Source organism: Poecilia mexicana, unplaced genomic scaffold (assembly GCF_051168715.1).
Source record: "Poecilia mexicana isolate PSO_F unplaced genomic scaffold, ASM5116871v1 scaffold_7, whole genome shotgun sequence".
NCBI lineage: Eukaryota > Metazoa > Chordata > Actinopteri > Cyprinodontiformes > Poeciliidae > Poecilia > Poecilia mexicana.
Window position 1 is genome coordinate 13,965,760 of NW_028263376.1, and position 27,728 is coordinate 13,993,487.

The following is a 27,728-nucleotide window of genomic DNA, read 5'->3' on the forward strand; positions in this document are numbered from 1 at the left end:
CAGTTTCTTTAAAAAAAAAAAAAAAAAAAAACTTATGAAACTACAGGTGTGTGTCTGAATCTGGTGAACTTTTGGTTAAGACATGTTTGCTTTTCATTCGGTGAGTAGAGAATACAGAGATTTTATGCAAGTAAGAGTAGCAATACTTCATAATAAAGTAAAAGTAAAAAGTACAGTTTAATAAAAGTACATTTAAAAAAAACCTCCTCAAATAAATGTAATTAGTTACTGCAAAACTCTGCTCACAATGCTTTGCCACATCATGTTAGTCCTTCTCTGTCCAGAGCTTTTAGGAGACACCTGGACTTTATCTCTGTTGATCTTTCTCGTAAATTTTTGTTGCTTCTACTCTAAAAATGGCATAAAAGTCACTTTCTGTTTGCTGGTTTTTGCCACGTTATTTTTGGAGGGTGCATCTGTTGTCCGGATCAGCAATCAAGGAACATTTTCCCGTCCACTCCGCGCATTCCCGGCATGTTTTTAGTTCAAGTTTATGGTCTTAAATCCGCCATATCCCATTGCAGATTGCAGTTATGGTTCCGGATGCATTAGTAGTAATAACAGTTGATGCTGGACGTCCTGCCGGAGTCTGCGGATGATGCCTTCGTGCCGAGTGACAGACAGGACCAGTCATTTAGAGGCTGACCGTGCCAGTGCCAGAGCTGCTGCACTGCGGTCCATCTGGCTTGGCCACTGCTTGCTGGACGCCACAGATATGCGCACGCCCCTGCAGAGCCGCCATTAATCTTATTTGTTAGTGACTGAAAATGATCCGTGTGGTTTTCCATGCCGTGTGTAAGAGGTTTGTCTTCCCATGCTTGGGATACGGTGAGAGCTCCGGTCCGGCGGCTCCTTCCTCTCCTCTCCGCTTACAGCCCAGCAACCTCAGGAATCGCATGTGGACACTATCTGGCAGGGGGGGTGACAAATACCTAATGCAAAACCAGCTTTATATGCACCGCAGAGCGCCCTATCACCACAGCATGCTTCAATAAGAGATTATTAAAACTTTAATTCCCTTATTTTCTGTCTGCTGTTGCTAAAAAAACTCATGTGTTTGCGTTTCACTCACAAAATCTCACCAAGTATATCTGGTCTAGTCTCTAATACAAATAACTTAGTACACTTAAAAACAGACAAAACTAACTTATAAGTGACTTTTTTAACTTGTTACATTTTTCTCATTTTATAAGTGAAATAATCACCCAGTGAAACTTTTGACTGATTTAAACGCACACCACAAATTATAGCTCACTTAAATATACATGCACAAAGACAAAATCTTACTAAAACTTTGTCTAAGAGAATGATCTTAAGCGTGTATATGTATTTAAGCAAATAATTTGTGGTGTGTGATTTAATCTCAACCATTTGTTGCAAAAACAAAAGTAGATTTCATCTACATTTGAAATAAGGCAAAACTAACTTGCAAGTAGGTTTTCAGTAAGAACTAGGAGCTATTTTAAGACAATAATTCCTTAATATTGATTAAAAAAAGTACAAGTTATAAGTGAAATAATCTTCCAGTGGCACCAGACATTTTATAGCTAGAACTTTTTAATCAATATTAAAGAATTATTGACCTAAACAAACTATTTCTTGCTTAAAAGTTACTTTTAAGATGGTTTTGTGTAATTTCAAGAGTACTAAGACATTTGTAGTAGAAACTAAACCAAAAGTGTTTTGTAAAACAGTGTTTTTGTAGTGCTTTAATTCATAGCAGATATTGGGGTTTATATTGATTGCAATAAAAATTTTAATTGAAAGGACTCTTGATGTTACTTGGACTCCATGTGATGCTATTATGACATCCACACAGCATTAAAATGTGGTCCAAATCCATTTTCTTTCCCCACATTTTGTTATTTTCACTACAACATTTCCACTTAAATTTATATTTTGGTTTATCTGATGATTTTTGGTACTCTGCCCAGCTCTGCCTGGTGCAGGTTAGCGGGTCATGGGGCCGTTAACCTTTTTAAAACCTCTCATCTTTGACTCACTCGTGCTGTGACTAAACGCCCGCTCCTGAAGGTTTGTCCCTCCCGACCGCCATCGCCCCCATGCAGCCGCAGATAATGCATAATGCTATTATGACATCCACACAGCATTAAAATGTGGTCCAAATTCATTTTCTTTCCCCAGATTTTGTTATTTTCACTACAACATTTCCACTTAAATTTATATTTTGGTTTAAATTTTAATTGAAAGGACTCTTGATTTTACTTGGACTCCATGTGATGCTATTATGACATCCACACAGCATTAAAATGTTGTGTGAGCATCAGCGACATGCTCTAATTTGATCTACATCTCCAAAAACAGCTGTCCAATAGCAACATGTTATCTAAAAAGAACAATGCCTTCTTACCTAACAGGGCGTCAGGGGTTTAATAACATAGTTCTATAACAATTTAAGGGGGCACTTTATCTAAATTGATCCTCATCCTTCATAGAGGTTGATGTCATAAAAACTTATTCACCTCAGTGGAAACGACATGCTGTCCATACGGGGCCGGCTATATGCTGGGGCAAAAGGGGGCAGTGCCCCCTCAAAAAAACGTCTTGCCCCCTCAAATGAAACTTGCCACAAATCACGGAACATCTCCCTTATCTGAGGTTCTGCTGCGCCCCGTGCTGAGCAGGCTGCGGTCTTCTCCTGTCTGTCTGCGGTCAGGCTGCAGCTGAAACCATAGACATAATATAAGAGTAGACCCCGCTTTGGCTGCTCCGGCGCAGGAAATACGGCGGCCATCTTGAATGGGTCGTCCCTCCTACTTTGCTCAACCAAAACAGCAGAAGATGCCTCAGCACTGAGGGATATTGTTGTTCAGATCGATGGACTATTGATGTCAGGGCTCCACAAACAACATTTCACAAGTAAGATGGACATATTATTGTGTTTATTTTGTGATTAGAATATTACTTTAGTGTATTTATGTCCACCGGCGAGATACCAGCTAATATTAGCTACAGTGCTTGGTGTAATACGGGTTCAGCCCCGCTATGAAGGCTAACTGAGATTCCGTAAATCTAAAAAAAATTAATTATTCTCTAACATTGACTTAGATTATCTGACACAAGAGCCTCCATTAGAAATGAAACAATGTAACATATATTATAAAATATATTATATTATGTGTTATAACATTCACCAGCAAAGCTTACACAGGTGGTAAAGACTATTATTTATATGTAATTTTTCACTCTGTCAAAGTAAGATACATCCCAAATCTTCCGTTTTTTGTTTTGAAGGTTTCTTAAAGACAAGATGTGAGGAAGAAGTGGGAAATATATTTAAAGAGAGACTGATTCACTGCAGCACGGATGAATCTCGCTTCGGATTTTGGACTCAGTCTCAGCTGCTGAATCACTCTGAAGCTAGAACTCGTCGGCTGAAAAACATATACATATGTCTATATATATGTATATACATGTAAACATATAAACATGTATCCAATATATATTATTCAGTTTTAATCATTATTTATTTGTCATTATTATCATTATTTATTTGTGTTTGAATAGTTATATAAATATGTATTGATATTGCTAAATAATTTATTAAATAAATCATGAACGGCTGTGCGCTTTGCAATATGGCCGTCATACATCAATATCGGAATATTCCATTCCTATTCTATTGTTATAGCCACTGAGCATATTTAAATATGCTGAACTATGTATTAAAAACATACTTAAACAATACAATTGTTTATAAATGTAGTTTTGATAGATGTTTGACTAAGGTTTCCAGTAACAAATAAGCGTGTTATGATCAATTAAATGCGCTGATACGTCATTGTGCCTGCTAAACATAACAGCTGAGTGGAGTGGAAATCCCTCTGCCGCTAGTAAACAGCCAATCAGCATTCAGTATTCAAATTAGCCTCACGCGAGCGACATCCCTCTCCCTGCTAGCCGACCTGGTAGCCAACGATGGCGACTTTATCTGTCAAGATGTCTAAATCTTAAATGTGCACGAAAGGAACACAATATTTTGCTAACACTACAGCTACAAAACAAGCCCAGAAGTTTCACAGGTCAGTAAAAGATTTCAATTTTAAAAAAATATCGAGGGAGTTGGAAGTAGGTCAGTTATGTTCCCTTGACTTCAACAACCTTAGCATGTTGTGCTGCGCAGTTCGGTGTGTTTCGGTTCAGTTAAAATAAGGCGATCCTCACACCAACTCTGTGACAGAGCATCAGTCGAGCAGGTTTTTAAGTTATGAACCACGCTGTGTTTACTTGTAGTAATCCAGTGACGTGCGGTCAGGGGAGGCAGGTGAGGCCTCACCTGCCTCCCCTGACCGCACGTCATCATGGTCCCCTGACCTGTCATCATGGGAAAAAAATATAATAATAAAATCATTTATAAAGATATTTTCACCCTGTGGTTTGTACTATAAAGTACCTATTTTTCATGTAATTTAACCAAATCTAATTATTTTTTTCTTCAAAATCGCTGAATTTTCGCATTTTCCCATTCAAATGCTTGGAAGCGAAGCCGGTGAGGCAGCAGCGAGCTGAGCCTCACCTGGGATTGCGCAATCTCTCGCTCACTGCACCGGTTGCCATTCTATGAGAGCATGCTCCTCCTGTCTGTACGTCGCCAATAAGATGGTTAAAAACCTTTAATGTATGAAATGATTTTCAATAATTTGGCTTATGTATTTAATGTACTGTGATTTGTGTAACGTGTTTCGTGTGCTGAGGAGCGATCATAAACGGCAGAGAACAGATTCGAGGTGAGGCAGGCAGTTCTCGTGCCTCATCGCTGGGGGCGCTCATGATCCCAGACATTGTGACTCCACAACTGCAGAGTAAGAGACAGTAACAGCGAGCTAGCCATACAGTAGCTGCGCTGATACACAGAGCGAGAAAGACGTGGTTTTGAGGTTGTAGGATTTCTCTTTTGTCTTTGGTAAAAGACAACAAGCAGTACCTTCTGCTAGCACCAAGGTAGCATGTTTGTTTTGGTTGTACTTACCCAGAATGCCCTACACTAGGGGTGCCCAAGGTGGGTCCTTGAGGGCCGGCATCCTGAATGTTTTAGTTCTCTCCCTGGTGGTAGTATAAACCTTTTCAGCATGTCAGTGCTCTTCTAGGCCTTCTAATGAGCCCTCATTGGATCCAGGTGCATTAAACTAGGGAGAGAACTAAAGCATGCAGGTTGCCGGCCCTCGAGGACAGACTTTGGGCACCACTGCGCTACACTTTAGTCCACTTCTTGCCTTTGGAGTGGTCTCTGGTCCGGTTGGCATTGACATAGGCGATCAAATCGCACCAGAGTTCATTTCAACCAAACTGAGACCGAGGTTTTTAGGCAGACCACAGTTAGCTTTTTTTAATCGATTACACATCCACACTTCCCCAAACAAACCAGACTTTCTAGAGTTTGATTAAGCAGACTAAACAGGGCTGGTGTGAATTTACCCTGAATCTTTCCTTTATGTTCCAGTGATATTGGTAGAATAATGTCCAGTACCGTATAGTTAAATTCAGTTGACCAAGTAGTAAAACATCTAAGGAAGCCCAGCCAATGTCATTGGATGTTTTTGGCAATTGTGGAGAAGAACCAGTCCCTTTTAACCAGCAAAACTCCAGCAGAACCAGCACCGAGCTTGGTTTTGATCAGCCATCTGCTCCGACTAGATTAGAGTCGAAAAACAGAAAGAAGAGAGAGAAAAACCAGAAGCACTGGGCTTTGAGTACTTTCTACGAGAAAGAAAAACAGAGTTTTTGACCAGGAGACACACCTGAACACAGAATCCCCAGAACCTGAGAAATAAAAATGTATCCAGAATGGGATCAACAGAGATAGAAACAATCCTTCTAAACATGAGTGTTAGTAAAAAGGAACCCTATAGCCACAAATTAGGGCATCAATAACATGAAAAAAAAAACATTTAAAATACTGATTAAACCTCTGTTCTGGGTGGTCTGACCCCAGAACACATCTCTTCTAATTGCTCTTTTCTGATTCATCTGGTTTAAGAGGCAATTATTTCTTCTTCTGTGACATCTAATCACGTTTGCCTGCTCGTCCTACGTTTGCTGCCCCATTACTTCCCACCACCCAGACCCAAACCTGGATCTATGCATCCTCACTTCCAGTTTCAGTCCTTGTCGCGCTCCAAAAAGGCCTCGTATTTTTAGCCCTGCTGGGCTGTGGCCCCTCTGTTTGCCTTGTGCGCTTTGTTGTTACAAGGGCCCGCATGGGAGCTGTAATGATACAGTGTCTGTCTGGCTCCCGCTGCTCCGATAGAGGCTGTTTAAACAGTATCCTGAGCTGGGGATGGATCCCATGACAACTCCATAAATATTTACAAGCAGCAGCCATCCCGCTCTGCTTGAGGAGCATTTGTCTGCAGGCTCTCTCTGCAATGTTTTTCTTCTTTTTTGCTCCTTTGTTGTCTCTAACAACTGTAGGATGTGTTGTTTTGATGATTTTCTTTTAATGTTGTCGATGTCTTTTTATTTTGGTTGTACTTGACTGTTTTAACAAGCCCTGCTTCTTCTGGCTTTTGCTCATCATCGCCTGAGTGGAATGCCGGGATGTTCTGGATATCACGTTCCCAGTGGGTTGAACCTGATGTGGAAAATTGCAAAGATCTGAACATGATTGTGAAAGAGTAAAATATGAAATACGTACAGTACCTTCCTTCTCGAGGTGTTTTTCTTTTTGTGTCATGCAAACATTTCTGCAGTTTTTGAGATTTACTTTGTCCTGCAAAAGTATTTAATCTTCAAGAACATTTTCACATTTTGCTACAACCAAAAAAGTTGGCAGAGTGTGTTTTTGTAAACAATTATTCTGGTGATTAAACCATTAATCAGTTTTTAAAAATTAAATTGATTAAATTCTTCAGATTTTTCATTTAAACCATTTAAACCTTTTCATACACATTTTTTTACAACCAAAAAGTTGGCAAAGTGAGATCTAACACTTGTTTTTCCAATCAATTATTCTGATGATTAATCGATTAATCTGTTAAAAGATTGGCACATCCTACAGATTTTTAATTTAACCACCTTTTTACACACTATTAGAATACAGTAAAGGTGCAAATAAAGAAATATTTCAATTCATATTTTAAGATAAGAAATAAAAATGTTATTGCCTAAAATGCAAAACCATAACATTCCTTTAGTGTATGTTTGATCATTGCTTGTCAGTGGAAGGCTGATGTGTTGTCAAGTCATGTGAAGTCCAAATAAAATACATAGATTTTTGTGGTGGAGGTTTGACAAAATGTGGAAAGTTAATGGGCTTAAATGACCTGAAATGAAAGTGTGATCAGGTGATCCTGAATTAATCAGACGCATGTCTTTGACAGATGATGGGAAGATCTTCTACGGCATCGGAGTCGGAGATGCTTTCGGGCCCCGCTGCTTCAAAGGGGACATCATGGGGTGCGGCATCATGTTCCCACGTGATTACAGCCTGGACGGAGACGGTTCAGGTACCAGGAATTACTCTGGTTTCTCTTTTACTCTGAATCCGTCTGCTGCCGTTTGCTTTGGGGTGTAAAACATCCTCACAAAGGCAACATTAGCTACTTTGAAGCCTTCAGAGTTGTGAGATTCGTCAATATCTTAAATTTTCTTTACAGTTTTTTTTCTTACTTAATCTCTGGTTTTACTGGTTCTTGGTTATTTAACTCTCCATTTTGTGTTCAGCTGACGTGGAAGACTTGGGTCGGCTGGAGGCCCGACCCAGTCAAGATGGCGTCCAGAATGTTCTGTATCTTAACGGTGAAGACGAGGAAGAGGAGGAAGGGGACGAAGTCGCTCAGGAACAGCAGGGAAAGAAGGTGACGGTGAGTTGTTTTTTTTGTTTTTTTTTTCTAATGCAAACAAAATAAATACAATTTATAAAACACACCAAGCCAACTACACACAAAAACTCAAACTGCAACTTATGGAGAATTATTTTTTTTTGTCAGTTATTTAGTATTTTTGTATGTCTCTTTTTGTTTCTTTTGTGTATGTTTTTTTTCTATTGCACAATAAATACCATTTATAAAAGCTACACAAAAAGCTCACAATCAATCAGAAACTTCTACAGAAAAAAATTAATTGTAGTTTTTATTTTATTTTATTTATAGTAGTTCTGTATGTTTATTTTTGCTTTTTTTTTCGCTATTTTATACTTCTGTATTTTATTTGTCTGTTAATTAGTAGTTCTATATGTTTTTTTTTCAATTGCAAAATAAATACCATTTATAAAAATGACACAAAAAGCTCATAACCAAGCAGCAACTTCTGGAGAAAAAAATAATGATAGCTTTTTTCCATAAGTTATTTAGTAGTTCTGTGTTTTTTATTTTTTATTTTTACATTTTAATTTATTCACAAATTAGTGCATATAAAACAAACAAATTAGGCTAACAAAAACAGGTATTTATCTATAAAATAAATAACCAATTAGACAAGAGAATGACTAACAACAAAAATAAAATAAACACATTTTAAAAAGGAGGCACCTGTGAGTTTAACAGCATGGCTTGTGATGAATACATAACAAATTAAATGTTAAAGCCTTTGGTTCATAGAAATGACCCAGATGATGATAATTATTAGGATTTCCAGCTGCTCTCCGATTTGTTTTGGCAACAAAAAAAAACAAAACAACTTTTTATGGACTTTTTCCAAAAGTCCATAAAAATCAGAAAGCCAGCTCAATTTTGAAGTATTTAGATGTTAAAGTTCATGATAAGACAACAAGTCGATGACTAAGCAAGTGATTCTTATTGGAGCTGAAAAAGAAACGGTACGTCTTTAAGCTTGCAGATACATCTGGATGACCCACATGTCTTCTGGAACAACAACGTCCAGTGGACGGAGAAACGGGTAATAATCAACATGTTGCAATGGCCCAGTCAAAGTTCATGCCTAATCATGACTGAAATGCTGAAGGTGATGTTTTTACTAACCATAATGAACTCAAGTAATGCTATCTCCACAACAGTGTGGATGTTATGGAGACTTTATCAGAGTTCATCTCCAAAACTGGCTGCTGGTTGAGCAGGAAGGAACCCTGAAACTGGAGGCTGTTCCTCTCATTGTAGCGCCTCTAATTCTGAGAAACACAAGCAGCTACACGTTCTGAGAAGGAAATGTTCCTGTGGTGAGACACAGAACAATAGTGTGTCCATGTAATAAAATCTGCTCTCTGAGGGTTTACACTTAATTTAAAAAAAACAGCTTTTATTTGACTTCAGTCAGATTTCATGCCACAAATACAAACTCCAGCTTGAAAATGTGAAAATATACCAATTCTAGGATGGCTAAAATTATTTTTTACCGGTTAACCGTGGTCTCATATTTTCATCCCCAAACATCCGGACCACAGAATATTAAACATGAGCTCAACTCTGAGGAGAAGGTCCATAATAAATGTAGCTAATTAATTGGAAAACAGTCTGAATCGCAGCAAATATTAGATCCACAGAAAGAGACAGACTGATGAGATCACCACTGGTTTTAATTCAAAAACATCAGCTTTTTGTCCGTCCGCCCCTCCGTCCGTCCGTCCCTCCGTCCATCCCTCCATCTCTCTCTCCCTCCCCCTTGCCCAAGGTTTAATCTCTTTTTTTTTTTTTTTTTTCATTTCAATTCTTCTTAAGGTTTTTTTCCTTTAGACCGCCTCTAACCTGCTCTGTCCGGTCCAATCCAGTTCGGTCCGGTCTTGAAGTTTTGAAGATATTAATGAAAGTTCAAAGGTCAAAAGGTCAACCAGGCCCTGGTTTGTGCAGCAAAGATTTTTGCTGCTTTTACTTTGAGGATTTTGATCTTTAAAACAAAAGCATTTTTCTGCACAAGCATTTGACACCAATGTTGTTAGATTTGAAAAAGTGGGGGGCAACTTCACTCAGGCATGAATTTCTACAAGACAAAAATGAAAAATCTGGGTTTGAGTCCATCAGAACCAGAACCCTGAGGTTCTCCATTACTGAGGTTTGCTGCAAACATCGTCAGAGTCCCTGGCTTTGATGACGAACAGACCGTAATGGAGACGCTCATCACTGGAGCAGAACCAGAGCTGAGAAGAACTAGTTACATTTACTCAATTACATTTACTTGAGTTACTGTTTTGAAAAATGCATTTTTTACTGCGCTGTGCTTTTTACTTTTACTTGAATAATTTAATTAAGAAGTATTTCTACTCTTAAGTTAATTTCTGGGTTTTCTACCCACTGAATGGAAAACAACACAATTTAACCAAAAATCACAGACACACACCTGCAGTTTTTGTTAAAGGTTCATAAGTTTATTTCTTAAAGAAACTAATTTGGAAACATTTTATTTTTCCTGATTTTGTTGTTTTTTGTTACCTATATAAATTGTTGTCATTTTGGTCCAAAATTTCCACTTAACTTGATATTTTGGTCCATCTGATGATGTAATTTTTAAATAATAAATGATTGATAATTTTGTCAGTACTTGGGTAAACTTTTTACCAAATGCTTTTTTACTCTGACTTGAGTCATTTCTTTGACGGCTACATTTTACTTTTTACTTGAGTAAAAATATGTTGAAGTAGTGCTGCTCTTGAGTATAAATTTTGGGTTCTCTGCCCTCCTCTGAGCAGAACCGAACCGGACATTAACCGTTTAGAGTTTAGAGACCTGCCAGTGGGGGAATCATCTCAAGGTGTTCACCAGAAAAGATTCACCGTGCGAGTTCTGGGTCTCCTGAGTGCCAGGAAAACCTGGACAAACCTGTCCGGTGGACGAGCCAAACCACACAGGAAAGATGGAAATGAGCAGTTTGTACTTTTTGAGTTACTGCAGGAAGGTCCAGTCTTTGACTTTGTCCAGTCAAATTTAATTTATGTATTTTATTTGGGAAGCAATTTGTTCAGTTTTTTAAACTCTTGGCCTGTGGTAGAGCTTGAAAGAGGGGGATGATGAGGAGCAGTTTGCTGCCTTTCTTTGGCGCCACCTGTTGACCATTTGCTGCGTTGTGCCCGATCCAGGAACAGAGCCCGTTCTCCTGAGCACAGCTTTAAAAACCTTCACGAGGCACCTTTAACCTGTCGACTTCCTGGCACCACCGCAGAGCTCAGCAGGACCGCACCAATTATTTCATACGAGTCTGGAGGCCAGAACTGCAGCACAATGCCTACTTTCACATTTTAATGCAACCTGGATCTTTGTTGGACTCACCAGTTCACCAGACCTGGCGCTCTGCAGGTTTCTTCACAGCAGGGATTTCCGAAGTGTGGTCCTGGGGCCATTTAAGGAGGATTTTGTTTGGCTCCTATGTCCACAATTCAAGAAATTAAATAAAATCTTTGAATGTTTATTTATTTAGATACAAGTATTTTTATTTTATTAACCATGTTTCTGTTTTCTTTGATTACACTTTGCTAAAACCAACAAGTGCTGCCCAACTTTTGTTGCCAAAAACAAACAAACAAACACGGCTAATAAACCCCCATAAAGTTTAGGAAGATATTTACCTGTGATTTAATTCATCAGCTGTTCAAGGCTCTGTTTATACTTTGATCAACAATGATTTACAGATTCCTTTTCCACAAAAACTAGACTACTTTGCTTTAATAGTAGATTTTATTTATAATGCCCTCTATATCTTTATCAAAATATTGTCCATTTAGTTTTGAAGAAATAAAAACAACAAATATCTTCAGAAATAAAACCTTTCAGTTTTAATAATAAAAAAAAAGTGGCCCTCATGTTTTCTCCACTTTACAGTTTTGGCCCTAACGACAAAAAGTTTAGACACCACTGCTTTACGGTCAAATCCTCCAACGAGCTCTGGGTTGATGGAGGTTTAAAGCGCAGCGGTTCTGACTTTATTTATTTATTTGTAGAGGTTTGCATAAGACTGACATGACACCATCATAAACATAAGAGCTGTTATAAACATGAAGAAGCCTTTGTGAATGTTTGACTGTTGTCAGGAAGCATCATTTGGTAAATAATAACACTTCTAATGCAAAGTTTCACTAAAAGTGTCATTATTTACCAAATACTTCTTATTGACAACAGTTAGACCCATTCATGAAGACTCCTTCATGTTCATGTCTGGTGTTATCTCATGTTTATGTCATGTCAGTCTTATGCACTCCTTCAAAGAAAGTGTTACCTTATTTTGGCACTAATGGCTGAATCTTTGGATGGCGCTGCTGTGCAGTCAAATCCTCCAACGAACCCGAGGCTGCTGGAGTTTTGAACGCAGAGGTTCTGACTTTGTCTAGACTCGCCTGCACGCTTGTGCAAGCGGAGACCGGGGGGGGTCAGTGAGAGGCGGCGAGGCCGACCGAAACCCAGCTGGGTGAGAGAGCAGAACGGGCCAGGATATAATCCAGGGATTTGTCCTTATTTATTCAGCAGGACACATTAGTCCCAGTGCGGCGGCACGGCACGCAGTGTTCTGCTGTTGTTCAAGCTAATGACCTGCGTTTCTCTGGCGTGTAATTAAACAGGTTGGAGTGGGTGGCACAGTTCATGTTTGATATGTGACTCAGTCTCATTTATCAAAGACGCACACTCGGCGGTACTCCACGTTGTTGTTTTAGTGCCGCTGTTTGGGCCCAGACTTTGGAGAGAAGCCGGCCGTATTAGCGTTGAAAAGCTGCGGCGATGTTCTTCGGGGAACAGCTGGATCATGTTTGATCAGTCGCTGATTTAGTGGAGACATGTTCTGTAAACATTGACTTTCTCCCCCTCAAGACAACAGACGTTACACTCTCACCTATTTGTTCAACCATATTTCCTAATTGCGCATAATTCCTGGTTGCTGAACCGAGCGCTCTCTGGCAGAAAGATTTTCTCTTTCCTTTTGTCCCTTCAGTGGTTTTACCATCAATGAAAGCTTGAGTTAGGGGTGGAAATGAACATTTTGTTCCAACTATTTAAACAACTTAAGCAGTTGTCCATCTTTTCTTGGTATCAGTAGCCATCCATCCATCGGTGACCTGTCCATTTGTCCTTCCAAGTTATGTGTGAATCCATCATAAACCTGTTCTTCTGTTCATTTTTCCATTTCTTCAGCCGTTATCCATCCATCTTCCTGTCCATCTAACATCAGTGAATCAGCCTTGAATCTTCTGTTAACAGGAGCCAAATAATGAAATATTTGTTCCTGTTAGCCCAAAATCTAGATTTTCTAATTAAATAAAATCCTGTAGTCATTTATTCCTAATTCTGTGGAAAAAATTAGGAAACATTCTACATCAAGGCAACCATGGTTTGGTCGCTAGCTTATACATCTGCATATGTTTCAGGATGTTGTGCATCGCTTCAAACAACAAGAACAAGTGCAAATATAACTATTTTGTTAAAGCATGTCCAAAAAAGTTAGTTTTGTGTTTATATACACAAGACATGTCCACTCAAAAAATAATATTATTTAAAGACCATTTATTTCAGAAACTTTATTAAAAAACGAAACACATTATATATATTAGCTACACATAGATGGATATTTGAAAGCCTTTATCGCTGTTAGCTATGATGATTTTACCTTTACAGGTGATGACAACATGATATTAAAATTAGCATTAGCATCAGACCAACAAATAAATCTATTTTTAAAACCTGATTAAAAGATTGGTATTTTCGAAAGGCACTTTTAATCTGACAAACAAGAATCATTGGGACTGATATTAACCTGCAAAAATGGTAGCTCACTTGTTTTGATATGACTTGTTGACTATTCATCACTGAACAGGAATGAGCTAGGCTAACATTAGCTCCTTTCTTCCCCTGTTTGTTTTGATATGACTTGTTGACTATTCATCACTGAACAGGAATGAGCTAGGCTAACATTAGCTCCTTTCTTCCCCTGTTTGTTTTGATATGACTTGTTGATTATTCATCACTGAAGAGGGGTAAGCTAGGCTAACATTAGCGCCTCTCTGTTTTGATATGACTTGTTGATTATATAGCTTCTCACAGGGGTAAGCTAGGCTAACGTTAGCTCATCTCCTTTCTGTTCTGATATGACTTACTTAGCTTGTAACAGGTAAGCTAAGTGTTAAATTGAACGCGGTTCTTAAGTGCAGATTGTAAACCTGTATTGCGGATTCATCATATTAACAGCATTTGGCCAGTGGTGGGTGCTAATTTCCACCCCTGCTAGTGGTTTGTGTGTTTATTCTCACTGCTACGCCTCTGCTCTCCTCTAGGTGTTTTTCACCAGGAACGGGAAGCTGATGGGTCGACGGGAGATGGTGGTCCCGCCTGGGGGTCTGTACCCCACCGTGGGGATGCTGAGCAGTGGTGAGAAAGTCAAGGTGGACCTGCATCCTCTCAGCGGATGAATCGAGAGGTCGTAAGCCAGCGCACGCACCATCCAGCTGCACACATGCACGTCTTCCTCTGCACTGCTCCGGATTTTATTTATAAAACTAATCATCGCAGTAAGAACAGACCACAAGCTCTGGCAGCAATGGTTACTTCTATGCAATCTGCTCTGCTACCATCCTCCTTCTGCATGCACTTTGTCTCTGAAACACTGAGCTGGTAAATGCCCTCACGCGGTCTCGCTTTTATCCATTTGTCACGACCCCGAGCAAAGCGGAGAGAGGCCAACGTCAGTTTGTTTCAGGGAACAGGACTCCCTCCCTCTGGGCGATCAGGGACCTCACATGCTGCTCTCCCAGAGCCAGATGTGGAGCTCCTCCGTTTCCTCATAGCTGCAGAGTCCTCCTTAAATCAGTGTTGCGAAACAAACCAAGCATTGGGTGCGTCGCTGAGCAGCGTCGCGTCGGATATTTTCCCCAAGAGCTCAATTTGCAGCCAAAATCCAAATAAAAACGGGTCAGAAACATTTTCTACATGCCATCTTTGAAAAACAAATATTTAAGTGAATTTATCTCGTTCAGGGAATATTTGTGTGTTTTAGCACTTTAATAGATAAACTTTGGCTTTATATTCTGGATCCAAACTGTGAGCAAAGGCAGAAACTTTAAGAACCAGTCCAATACTGACTGATCAATTTATGCAATCCACATAAAAAAGTGTAAATAAATGACTTAATGTTTGGAAGAAAGATTTAAATCTGCTCAGTTTGATCTCCGACTCCAGTCCTGAGAGTTGCTATGCGCCAACCTCTAGATGACCTTTCAACTCTGCAGGGGCCTGATAACAACACATTCATGTAGTTCAGGTGTTTTGGAGAAGGAATGCATCTAAAAGTTGTAGCTCTCAGGACTGGATTTAGACTCACAGCTTAATGTGAAAACGATGCTGGATATTTTCATGCAGATGTTTGTTGTTGCATGCTCATTGGTCTCCTGCATTTCACTGAAGGGAGGCAAGAACAATTCTGCATCACAAAGTTCAGGCTGATATTTCCCTTTAAATGTTCCCAGATTTCTACATTGAGCTGCAGAGTTGAGTCTGTTTTGTTTCTCAAATGACTAAAGTTTGATGAAACGAGACGCGTCAGCGATATTAAAGTTTATTAATTAACAAACAACAGCCCCAGTAGAAAACTCCTGGTACTGTAACTCCTCTTGCTGATCACCAGATTGGTCACACTCTGATGCCCAAAAGTATTAATAGCCTGGCAGATTTAGATGCAAAACTATTTTAAAGAGGCACAGACATCTCTCAAAAAATTATAGGACAATGTATAAGTATGTTATAAATATATATACTTATATTTTAAATCTGTGGTCTGTAACTTGTCGAAACTGTCACTATGTCATAACAGTATCGCATGAGACAGATAATATGAAAAAAATCGTTCTCCTTTGCCTTGTCTCAGTGTTAACTAGAAACAACCAATCAGAGCCAGGAGGCCGGTCTTAGCGCTGTCAATCATCCTCTATGTGGCACTGCTAGCAGCTAGCAGAGCCTTTTGTGAATGCTAAAGCTAGTTAACATGGCAGAAAAATGGTTTTTCTGTAATGGTGGGTTGTTTCTCCGCCATTAGCACATTTAACAGCGAGTACATGAAGTTGATTAGCAGCGTTAAGACCCTCCTCTTTGCTCTGACTGGCTGCTTTTGGTCAGGAGCGAATCATTTCTTAAGGCGGTTGCATTAGCTCAGGGAGGAGGTTGATCTTTTTACAGATTATTTGTCTTATTCTGTCACAACATGGTTTTAACGAAGATGTAAAAAAATTTTAAGTAAAAGTTACAGCTGCTGCAGCTTTAATAAAATAAATTGTTCAGTCAGATTATTTCCGCCCAGAAGAAACACGTTAGCTACTTTAAATCACTTCACAAATTCACCCAACAAAAACATTACGAAATCAATCAGATCAATGGTTAGTAAGGGCAGTGAGGCATTCTGGGTCGTAGGAATCAAACAGCATCAGCAGCGTGAGGTGAACTGAGGACGGGCTTTCTGGTTCTGAGACATTTAAAAGAGGACACCGACTCTGCCGACCCAATCGCTTCAGGCAGCTTCAGGCAAAGTTCAGCGGCTGCAGCCACAGTCGACCCACCTGCCGGAGAACGGTGAACCGCACTCAAAAAATCAGCCCTGAGTGAAAAAATTTCCCATAATGTGATGTTTAATTCTAACATCAGGTTCTGCTGGGCTGACCTGAACGCTGTGATGCAGAATCCAACATCAGCAAAAGCTTTGTGATGAGTCTGGTGGAGCTGGTTTCCACATAACTTTAAAGAACCTGAAAATAATCGAATCTGTAAAAATAAACCAACTAGGCCTGTCATAATAACAAATTTTACTGGACGATAAATGATCCCAGAAGTTATTGCGATAAATAATAATATTGTTGTTTTGAGACCATTTTCAAGTAATATAATGGTAATAATGACCTAAAAATGCAAGAACACATTCTAAAAGGTAAATAAATCTAGTGAATATTTAACACTGGAACTGGAGGATATTTTAAATATCCAAAATAAATAAACAAAACAAGAGAAACAACAAATAAAATGAATTATGGAGTCTCTGTAAACAAACTGTCCTTCAAAAAAAGGGCTAGTGTACACCAGAACATCAAACTGGAAACTTAGTAGAAAGAGAGAAAAACTATAAATCATGCAAATGAAAATTATTGAGCTAGGTTTAATTTATCATCTTTGTTTTGGTCTCAACTATTACTTTTACTCTTTTTAAAGGACAGTTTTGTTTACAGACTTTTATCCTCCAGTTTTTGGCAGAAAAAAATTTATTTATCATGCGATTAAATGGTTTATTACTTATTGTGACAGGCCTATTGTCTTCTATAAACAGAGTTTATGACATAAACCAACACAAAACTGTGAAGTGGAATAAAGTTTTTTAAAGATTTGACATGGAAAATTTTGGTATGCATTTGTATTAAACCCCTGTTACTCTGATACCATGAAGAAAATCAAACAGCGTCCCTGTTTGTGGTTCAAAACATTCAGATCAGAACCAACATGCAAATCTATAAAAAATCAAAAGTACTTAAAAATCTAACACAGAAAAACTAATTCATCTCTATATTTACAATTTTTTATTTATTTAAATGAAATACATATATAGTGTCAGTTCTTTAAGGTACAGCCACCACGAGCATCTGGTAAAGGATGAGAGGAGAGATTTCAGGTCCAAAATTTCTTTAATAGAGCTGGGAGTGGTCTACAGCTATTATTTTTACTCGCTCTAAACAGTTATTTCTAATTTGTCCAGCAGATGGTAGCAACAGACCACAAATAAACCACAAACCACATTATCATAATCTTAACTCTTTAAATTGTCATATATATGTATTTAAGTTGCACAGATATACAAATCCTGCTTAAACATTTACTTTTATTAATTTACACGCTCCCGGTCTCCAGCGATTACTTCTTCAACTTTCTGCTCATCTAACACTGAACATGTGCTCTTACAACAACAATGACTATTGGCAGCTTGAAATTACAATTAGCCAATCACAGAAAACATTACTCAGACGACTTCCTGAGCTCTTAAAGTGATACATACAGTTATTAGTCCATTTCCAACAATAATAAAACAAAATATTTTTGTTGAAAAGTTAACAAAACAATTTCCTTGATAGATGAATCCTGCACCCAAACTACAGCAAGAGAACTGAGGTAAAAGAAAAAAAAAAAAGCCAGGGGCAAGACATATAAGGTACAAAAGTTTCTAGACAAGTGATTTATCTTTGAACCTGAAATAAGCAAAGGTCACAATGCAGTCCGACCAGCCTAGAGTCGAAGAGGTTGCATTTGACGACATCGAAAGGGAATTACAGATACCCAAGAAACCCAAGCGCAAGACGAAGGTGTTATTTGCAGTCTGGTTGGAGCTGCACGCACCTGAGGAGCTAAAGATGTCTGCTGAAAATATCGGACAGCAGGACGCTCCACTGGTGATTGAAAATGAATCGATCGCCAAAGCACAGAAGACGATGGATCAAAAAGGGGACAGACAGCCACCAGAGAGTGACCAGGTACCATTTAAAACCTGGTCAGAGGAACACGTCCCCGTTGACCAAAAGTTTCTGCAGGAAACATTGAAAAACAGAACAATTCACTGGTCAGTGAAGAAGAGTCACCACTAGAGTGCAGGAGACAATCGATACAGCAGAGAAGGAACAGCCCTCCAAGTCTGAGGAACAGCCACCAACAATGAGGCGAAACAAAAAGAAAAAGATACCGTTTTAAGTCTGCTTGGAGAAGCATGCCCCTGCTTATCTGATGATTTCAGCTGAAGGTACTGGAACGGAAGATGTTTCACCAGTTACCGAAAAAGCATTGATCTCCGGACTGCAGGAAACAATCGATATAGCAGAGAAGTCCTTTAAGTCTTGTGCTGAAAATGTTAATAAGCAAGACATTTCTCTGCCTGAAGAAGAAGGTAATCTGGAAGATCCCTTAAAGAAGGAGATTTGCAAAGAGGAATTTGTGATTTCTACAAAACAGCTGGTCACCGAAAAGAAATCCATCTCCAAACCACAACAGAAAGTGGATCAAAAAGGGGAGAAACAGACATCAAAGACTAAGCGCATCAAGAAGAAGCCACTGCTATGGAAATCTTTCCCCGAGTCAGACGCTTGCATAGATCTTACTTTTCTTACTGAAAATAGTGACATTGATAATAGGGCTGAAACGATTCCTCGAATGATTCGAGTACCTCGATTACTAAAATTCCTCGAGGAAAATTTACCTGCCTCGAAGCTTCGTTAATTTATGTTTTATTAGTTAGCGCACCGTGTTCCGGCCGGGACTTCATTTGCGTTGCGCGGAGCTCTCACTTCCGCCTCTGAGTTGTTGACAAAAGCTAAGTCTCAGCGGCATAAAGTCCAATCTTCAAGATTGGCCCGTGGGGATTTTATTGATTGATGATAATGCCCGACTTTTTATCGTTTTTGGGGAACCAATAAGCATCCTTAAAATGACTGGGGGAATGCCTGGAGTACGGCAGCATTTCTCCTCCGGGGCTGCTGGTTGAAAGCGAACGGCGGGAAGAGCGCTGAGGTGAGCGGATAGACTGAACAGGGCGGGCGGCTGAGTAGCTGATGCTTACCGTGTAAATGTAGCTTTACCGACGAACCGCACAATAAATTTCATATCCCGGTCTGAAGAAACGGGTGGCGGAGCGCATCGTACATGGCTGGTAGATGAGTTTCTGAGTGTGACCAGTGAAGGTGTCGTAAATATCCCGTATTGCTTCCCCCCGTGTTCGTCCCCCGGTCTAACGGTTCGTCAGTCCGCTGGTCTATTTCCTCCCCTCCACCCCATGTTCGTTCATTCGCCCTCTCCTCCCAGTCCAGGCGGCATTTCCCGTATTTTCAAACCCAAAGCGTGACAGGTTAGGTGGCAAGGTGAGTTTAATTAATCTATTAAACTCACTGAAGATGAATACATAAACTAAAAGCTGGATTGTAGACATTTTTTATAAGCATATTTGTGAGCCTGCCTCTTTGTTATTAAATTCAATAGAATTTCAGATTTTTCTATAACTTTTCTTCTGGTTAACTTAGAAAGTGAGCTATTATTGTTACAGGTTAGTTTTCTAAACTACAATAAAGCAACTGTTAGGGATGCTCAAATATGAAAAATTGGACTGATATTGATATCTGATAGTAACACCGGTATTATGCCAGATTTACCAATATTTCATTTTATATTTTTTTTTATCCGATTACTCGATTAATCGTAAGAATAATCGATAGATTACTCGATTACTAAAATATTCGTTTACAACAGCCCTAATTGATAACGGTCTTCTGCCTGAAAAACAAAGTTGTCAGGCAGCTTTGCCCAGCAGCGGAAGGAAGACATTTTGGAAAGTGTTCCCCAAGTCAGAACCTCGGATAGATGTAAGTTTTATTGAAACCCAAAACGTTTCAAAGCCAGCACAAGAACATGACGAGGAGGCTTCCTGGAAAAAGGAAAGTTATTCCAAGAACACTGTGATTTCTTCAACACAGATAGTCACCAAGAGGGACTCTGGATCAAAGAGGAGAAACATCCATCTCCAGGTAAGCCCAAGGACAACATCCAAACAGATAATTTAACTGAGGTTCCTGTTAATCACACACCAGAAAATGTTCGTGTTTCAGTGAAATTCAGAATTTGCCCCACTCTTCTGAAAAGACAACAAGTCAAGCAAAGTGTACATGTCTTGCCAAATTTAAGGAGTCTGTATTGGAATATATCAAAGTTCAGAAATACTTAATGAAACAGCTTGATGAGATGTTCACTATAAATCGTAAACTAAATGCTAAACTTAGACAGCAGAAAGATCTGATGAGGAAAAGACTCTCAGAGAGACGCCAAAGCAAGAATTCAATGGTTTCTGTTCAAATTCAGACAGATTGACAAGACCGCTCCGTTATCGATCTGCTTCATTACAAACGGAGATGGATATACAGGAAGCCAGCTATCAGTTAAAACCAGTCCATCAAATGATTGAATTGGAAACCAATTCAAACCAATAATGGAAACCAATAAGAAAATGTTTCTGAACCAAACAGTGAAGAACAAGACATTTCAGCACCAGAAATAGTTGTAGATCGGACAGCTACCATCAAAGATGAGATTCACTCAAATGAAACGGTAATCGGTAAACGGTCTCCACAACACAACAAAATGGGGACCATCAAGATGAGAAAAAGCCATCAAAGAAATATAAATGTAAGAACCAGAGGAAGGCAGGAACGAAAGCTGCCTGTGAGCTGGAGACCCTCAATGAAGAAAACGTTTCTGGAGGAAACGGTGACCAAGAAGTTTCAGTACCGGAAACAGTTGGGGATCAGACAGCCACCATCAAAAACGAGATTCATACAAAAGAAACAGTGATCGCTAAAGTACAGCAGATCACTGAGGAAGAAGCTGTCTCTGAAAACCAACCAAATGGGGACCAGCAAGATATGAAAAAGCCATCGAGGAAATCTAAATGGAGGGTCAAGAGACAGGCAGCAATGAAAGCTGCCTCTGAATGGGAAACCTCAACAAGGATAAAGTTTCTGGAAAAAACAGTGACAAGAAGCTTCTGTACCAGAAACAGTTGGGGATCAGACAGCTGCAGTTAAAAATAACATTCATATGATTGAAACAATGATCTCTAGCCCCCAGAAAATCTCAGAAGAGGTAATGATCTCTGAAAGGCAACAAAATGGGGATCATGAAGTGAAGAAAAGGTCATCAAAGAAATATAATCATAAGAACAAGAGAAAGGCAGCATTGAAAGCTGCCTCTGAATGGGAAACAGCCAATAATGATAACGTTTCTGTAGAAAACATTGAACAAGAAGAAGTTTGAATGCCGGAAATAGTCAGGGATCAGACAGCCACCATCATAATCGAGATTCATAAAAATGAAACAGTGATTGGTAAACCACAGCGGGCGACTGAAGACGAAAGGGTCCCTGAAATACAACAAAATGGGGACCAGCAGGATGAGAAAAACACTAAGACACCAAAAACTGATTTAGGAATAATACCAGAGATCCTCCAGACACTTTCAGAGCAAATAGAGACAATACCTTGTAAAGTTTCAGAAGATGTAACAGGTGAGGTTCCACAGAAGGGGAGAGTGGTCTAATGGAAGAACAGAGAACATCCTCTCCACAGATAAAGGCTACATTAAAGATGTAATTCAAACACCTCAGGAATCACAAACTCAAGCAGCTAAAGAGTCAGCTGAACAGAATAATGTCTGAACAAGAAGAGAGCCCCAGGAAGAAGATTTCACTGTGGAGACGAATCAAAGAGGTTTTAACTCCATCATGTCTGCGCCAATTCAAAGATAGACGTTAAGTCTAAACGGCGTAGAGATCAGCTTATGTCCCCAGTAGATTAGATTTAAAAGGGGGGTAGGGCCACGTGTGTTTTGGGTGATTGGTGGGAATTGGAAAAAGAGCTGCTGTTGTTAATTGGACATTTTAATATTAAAAAGACAGGACTGCACGGTGGGAAATGTCTCCCTGTGTAGGTGTGAGTTCACTCCGGGTGCTCCGGATTCCCCCACGTTCAACAACATTGTGAGATTTGTATTTCTAATTCTAAACGGAAAATAAGGCAACCGCATTTATTAAAGGGAAATTTAGGAAAAAAAATGTAAACAACATGGAACAAAAAAATAGAAGCGCAAATACAAATGCATGCCACACTTTTCAGATTAAATGTTACAAGAAATATGACAACCAAGGTTCCTTTTTCTTCCACTTTGCAGTTACGCACCACTTTGTTTTGGTTTATCCCATAAAATCCCAATAAAAAAATATTTATTTTTCTGGTTGCAACGTGACGAAACGTGCAAAACGTTCATGGGGTGTGAATACAATACTGTGTAAAACGTGACGTAAAACTTCTGCACAGCATAACTTTGAAATCACATCTGCTGGCATCTCGGTTTCTAGCTGTTATGTTTTAATTTTCTTTAAAAAATAGAATAAACTCAGCTTAAATTAGTCAGGTTTTGTTCTGACCAAATAAAAACTGGAAATAAAAGAAAATGTCGCTCAGATTGGAGCCAAACATGATTTTAATTTTTCCAAATGCAGTCGTTCCTGTTGTAAAGTTCTGTCTTGTTCAATTGCACTATGATATCCTGATTCACATGATCATCAATAAACGTTTTATTAATGTTAACAATGTATTTGTTTTCTCTTTTTTGTGCTCAAACCTGGTTATTTAAAATAATTTGCATCTTTTTCTTTGTTTTTTTATTGGTTCCTCTGAAGCAGTGGTGACCAAAAGAATCATTTCCAAAAATGTTTTTTTTTTACACTATTGAACAATAAAACCAGGCATGAAAAACAGGATAATTTTTTTTATTATTATTATGTGAAAGGCGTCCAGCAGCTCGATTAAAGAAAACTGAAAAAAAATTGTTGGCTGTTCTCAGCAATAAAAACAGGATCTGTGTCAGACTTGATCTGGAAACGCTTTGCTGTATTTAGCAGCAATTAAAAGCAGATTTGGCTGCACCAAGATGTACTTTAGAGTACAAGTCAAGGAGTAGAGGTGGTCCTGGTTACCATGACAACAGAAAGAAACAAGATGATCACTTTGTGTCTCGGCAGACATTTTAGTAAGCAGATTTTGATTTAAAAGTTGTAATTTTGTCCTAATTTTTTCTTGAATTGAGGTTGGGAGGCCCTAAAAATCAATCCAGGGGCCTCAAATGGCCCCCGCACCTCAATTTGAAAACTGTTAAGTTGTTAAAAAAGCAGAGTCTCTAAAACTTTAGGAAGAAAGCTTAACAGTATATGCACATATAATGGATTAACTGTGTTTCCGCCCCATTTTATTGTTAATGATGAGGCCAGAAAGGGGAATATTTAATATGTGTGACTAATTAAAGTTGTATTATGATGATGATGCCGAGGATTTATTGAAGTTCTGTCCATAAACAAATACAGCTCAAGAAATTATAAATCATACAATGATTTTTGCACCTAAAATGTAACTTTTCTTAATATATTGTATGAACACTGGTTAATAGATGTACGGGTTAACATGTGGAATGACTTTGGTCAGTTCTTTGGTGAATATTGGACCTTTAAAATATTATTTTCCTATTTTCACTGCATATTTGTGCAGTTTTTCTACAATATGAACCAAACCAAATATTCATATAACTGTATCTCTGACCTGCACTGAACTCAGATTTTATTCATCTAAATTTGATGCTTTCAGAATTAAAGCATCAATTTTTGCAACTACTGACATCTAGTGGTCAGCTAAGATATAGCTGCCATTCTTTATATCTTTTTGAAAAACTACTTTGCTCATTTGGACTTAACTCAGTTTTTTAATTCTTCTCAGCTAAGAAATTGTCAGTAGAATTTATTTTTAGGATAACAAAATAACAGAACTGTGCTGTGAAAAAGACTGAAAAGAATCTGAGCAGAGAAGTTAAAGAAAAACACAAAGAACAGAAGGACAAATATGAACAGCTTTTTTATTATTGATCCTGCTTCTGATTGGTTGGGAACATGAACATTATAACAAGAGTGTCAAACTCATTTTATTCCAGATCATATCTAGAGCAAAAATATTTTCAAACAGCCAATTGTAGCAGAAAGTACTGATAAAACTATTAAACTGTTAATCAGTGTAATTACACTTTTGTAATTTGACAGAATACCAATAAAAATGCCTTTGATTTGATTGCTAAAATATGAGGTTTTTTTATTAAACATTTTTTTAAATATATTTTTCATTGGAAATATATATTTAATATTTATAAAAAATAATATATTGGCTGAATATTTCTAAAGTGTTTAAAAATATTAAAATTAAATGTTTAATATTTTTACACTTCACAAGTCAGTAAAGAATCAAAAATCACAGTTCATTTAAAAAGTTCAATGTATATTTTGTTTTTCCATCTTCAAAGTATTTAAAGGCATTTAGCTTAGAGGGCCACATAAAAACTTATGGCAGGCCAGATTTGGCCCACAGACCTCATCTTGCTTTAACTTCATCACTATTCATCTATATTCTCAATTCCTGAATAAATGAACTTTGGATTTTCAGGAATCTCTTCCAAGACAACCAAGGCTGCTTGTGTACTTTTTTCCTTCCACCGTACTTTCTATTAAAACAGCTTCTTTTAGAGAAAACATACTTTTTGTGAACAAGTCAGGAGTTCTTCCCATCATAATCCTTGTATTAAAATGTATTTTAGAAAAACTAGGTTTATATTGAACAATGAATTAACTGATTAAGAATGAAATAAACTTCTGGTTTGTACACCAGAGGGCGCTGAACGACTGTCGGTAAAGAATTAAAACCCGTCTAGAGGTTTATTTAAAAAGTTACACAATTTGTTTTTCAAAAATAAAAATATATTCTCATCTGCAGAGTCACAGAGCTTTTATCTGCAGAGAAAAAATGTTAAGCATTCATGAGCAAAACTGTCCAAAATACTCAAGTTCAGCCAAATTAAAGTTGCAATTTGTGAAAAAGTTTTGACGTTTTAATCAGAACTCAGACACAAAGACTTTGTATATAGCAATTTATTTAAACAGCAACAGTTGGAGATTTTCTCCCCCGGATTTAAAAAACAAACCATCATTGTTACATCCAGTTATAAATCTTTAAAAATAGAAACAAAAAGATTCAAAGTGATAAAAGATGAAGACTAATTCAGAAAGCTGAGTCTGAGAAGCCGACCAACCTGCCACAATAAGAGCTGACGCACTGCAAAAACATAAAATCTTTAAAGTGTTTTTGGTCTAATTTCTAAGGAAAAAATATGTCTGTATATTTGAAATAAAAAACATAAAGGTAACTGTTAAGGAAGATACGAGGTTGTTTTAAGTAAATAATTCCTTAATATTGATGAAAGACTACAAGCTCCTCTTATAACGTGTAAAAAATTTCAAAAGTAAAATCTGCTATTTTAGGAATGATTGACTTAAAATAAGTTCCTCTATCTTGGTGAAAAGTTACCGAGTTAGTTTTATTTCAAGTATACCGAGACGTGCATTTGAAACAAGACCAAAAACTCTTGGTAATATTTTGTTTTTGCAGTGCGCTTCAAGCAAATTACTGAACATTTTAGGGAAATCGAAACAAATCGTCCCAAAAATTTTAAAATGATTCACCAGATTTGAAAAAATGTTTTAAAACGAGACGAATATCTCAGATGGAAGTGGTTCAGACTGTTCAGCGAGGCACATGACGAGTAGAAGAAGAAGAAGAAATCACTTTAGACGTCCTCCTCCTCATCCTCCTCCTCTTCGCCGTAGTACCTGTTCCTCTTGATCATCTCCTCCACGCTCAGCGCCTCCTCTTCCTCCCCTTTCTCCTCGACTTCGTCGCTGTCCCAGAATCCCACATCCTGAGATGACCGGCTGGCCTCCACCTCCTCTTCGGGGGAGGAGACGGCCGTCACTTCCTCCTCCGCCATCTTCTGTGGCTCCTCTTCCTCCTCCTCCTCCACTGCGTCGCTCTTCATCTCCTCGCCGGAGCTGCTCTGGACGTCCACGCAGCTGTCTTCAGGGCTGTCCTCAGCGGCGGCGGGACTCCGGCTGCGGTTGCCGTGTGAGAACGCAGCGCTGCGCTCCTTCAGGGAGGAGCTCTGCAGCAGCGAAGGAGAACCTCGGTTCTCCTCTTCCTCTTTTTCCTCCTCATCCGGCGGCCATTTTGCTTTGATCGGCTTCAAGGCGGCGGTGTCGGCGACGGCCTCGCTGCGGCCCGGCGCCTCCTCTGGCTCCGTTTTGGGAGGCCAGGAGATCTTGAGGCGGCGCGTTTCTGCGGGTTTGTCCGTCTTCTCAGGCGACACCTGGCCCAAAGCCTCCATGGTGGCGGTCAGAACCAGAACCTTGGCCAGCGGGGAGTCCTCCACGCTGGGGCTGGACTGGTCCGACGGCGGACTCTGCGCCTTCGGCTTGGTCCCGGGGCTGGACTGGTCGGTGGCCTCGTCCGCCTCGCCTTTGCTCTCCCAGAGCTCCTTGTGCGGCCGGTGGCCGAAGCCCTCGTCGTAGTTTCCTTTGGCCTTGAACAGCTGGCAGAAGTGAGGCTTGCAGTAGATGTTGTTGTGCAGAGAGGCGTAGTTCACCAAACTGGCAGAAAAGAGACAAAAATCAAAGAAAATAAATATTTAAGACATTTCATTGACTCATACCACAATGCAAAAACTATGCAGTCCACCAAATTTTGAATCATCTGAAATCATCTTGTTTTTTCAAGAAAATTTCAGAGTGAGAAGTTGGAAAAAGCTTGTAAATTTCTGAAGTTAACCTCAAAATGTCTGGGCTTTTCTCTTGCCAATTTTCAACATTTGAAATTCAGAAATTTCTCCTTTTTTCCTCAAATTTTTAGGATTAATCTCAATTTGAGTGCTTCTCTTTCTAATTTTCAACCTTTCAGACTCAGAAATGTCCCTTTTTTCTAGAAAATGTCTAAGCTGAACCCCAAAATTTCTGGGTTTTTATTGTGCAAATTGTCAACGTTTGGAGTTCAGAATTTCTTTTTCTTAAATTTTGGTATTAATCTTAAAATGTGTCATTTCTGAGAAATTTTACTTTTCAAACTCAAAAAATGTCCTTGTTTTTTCTAGAAAAATTCGGAACAAGAAAATCTGAGTTTGATCAGTCAAAAATGTTCTAGAAAAACCCCCTCAAATTCAGAGATTTGTCTCAGAAATTTTCTAGATCAAAAAAATAACATTTGAGTTTGATAAGTTGCAAATTGGCAAGAAAAATTAGAAGTTAATCCCAAAAATTTGAGGAAAAAAAAAAAAAGAAATTTCAGAGCTCCAAAAGTCTAAAATTTGTGAGATTAAGCAATTTGGAAATTTCTGAGATTAATGTGTCAAATTTTCAAAACTCTGAAA

The 27,728-nt window shown here is 38.7% G+C and overlaps 2 protein-coding genes across 3 annotated transcripts in view; one reads left to right on the plus strand and one right to left on the minus strand.

Moving 5' to 3' along the window:
• The window catches only part of spryd3 (SPRY domain containing 3), a 49,833-nt gene extending 31,250 nt beyond the window's left edge, over positions 1-18,583 (plus strand). Inside the window, exons 9-11 of the mRNA XM_014991917.2 lie at positions 7,341-7,466; positions 7,684-7,823; positions 14,162-18,583. Coding sequence (XP_014847403.1) covers positions 7,341-7,466; positions 7,684-7,823; positions 14,162-14,296 — 401 coding nt within the window. The 3' untranslated portion in view covers positions 14,297-18,583. The remainder of the gene's footprint in view (positions 1-7,340; positions 7,467-7,683; positions 7,824-14,161) is intronic.
• Positions 18,584-25,389: 6,806 nt separating this feature from the next.
• lima1a (LIM domain and actin binding 1a) overlaps positions 25,390-27,728 on the minus strand; it is a 30,812-nt gene continuing 28,473 nt past the window's right edge. For both annotated transcript variants that reach the window (XM_088007096.1, XM_088007095.1), the window contains exon 11: positions 25,390-26,955. In XM_088007096.1, the coding sequence (XP_087863222.1) occupies positions 26,100-26,955 (856 nt within the window). In that variant the 3' untranslated portion in view covers positions 25,390-26,099. The remainder of the gene's footprint in view (positions 26,956-27,728) is intronic.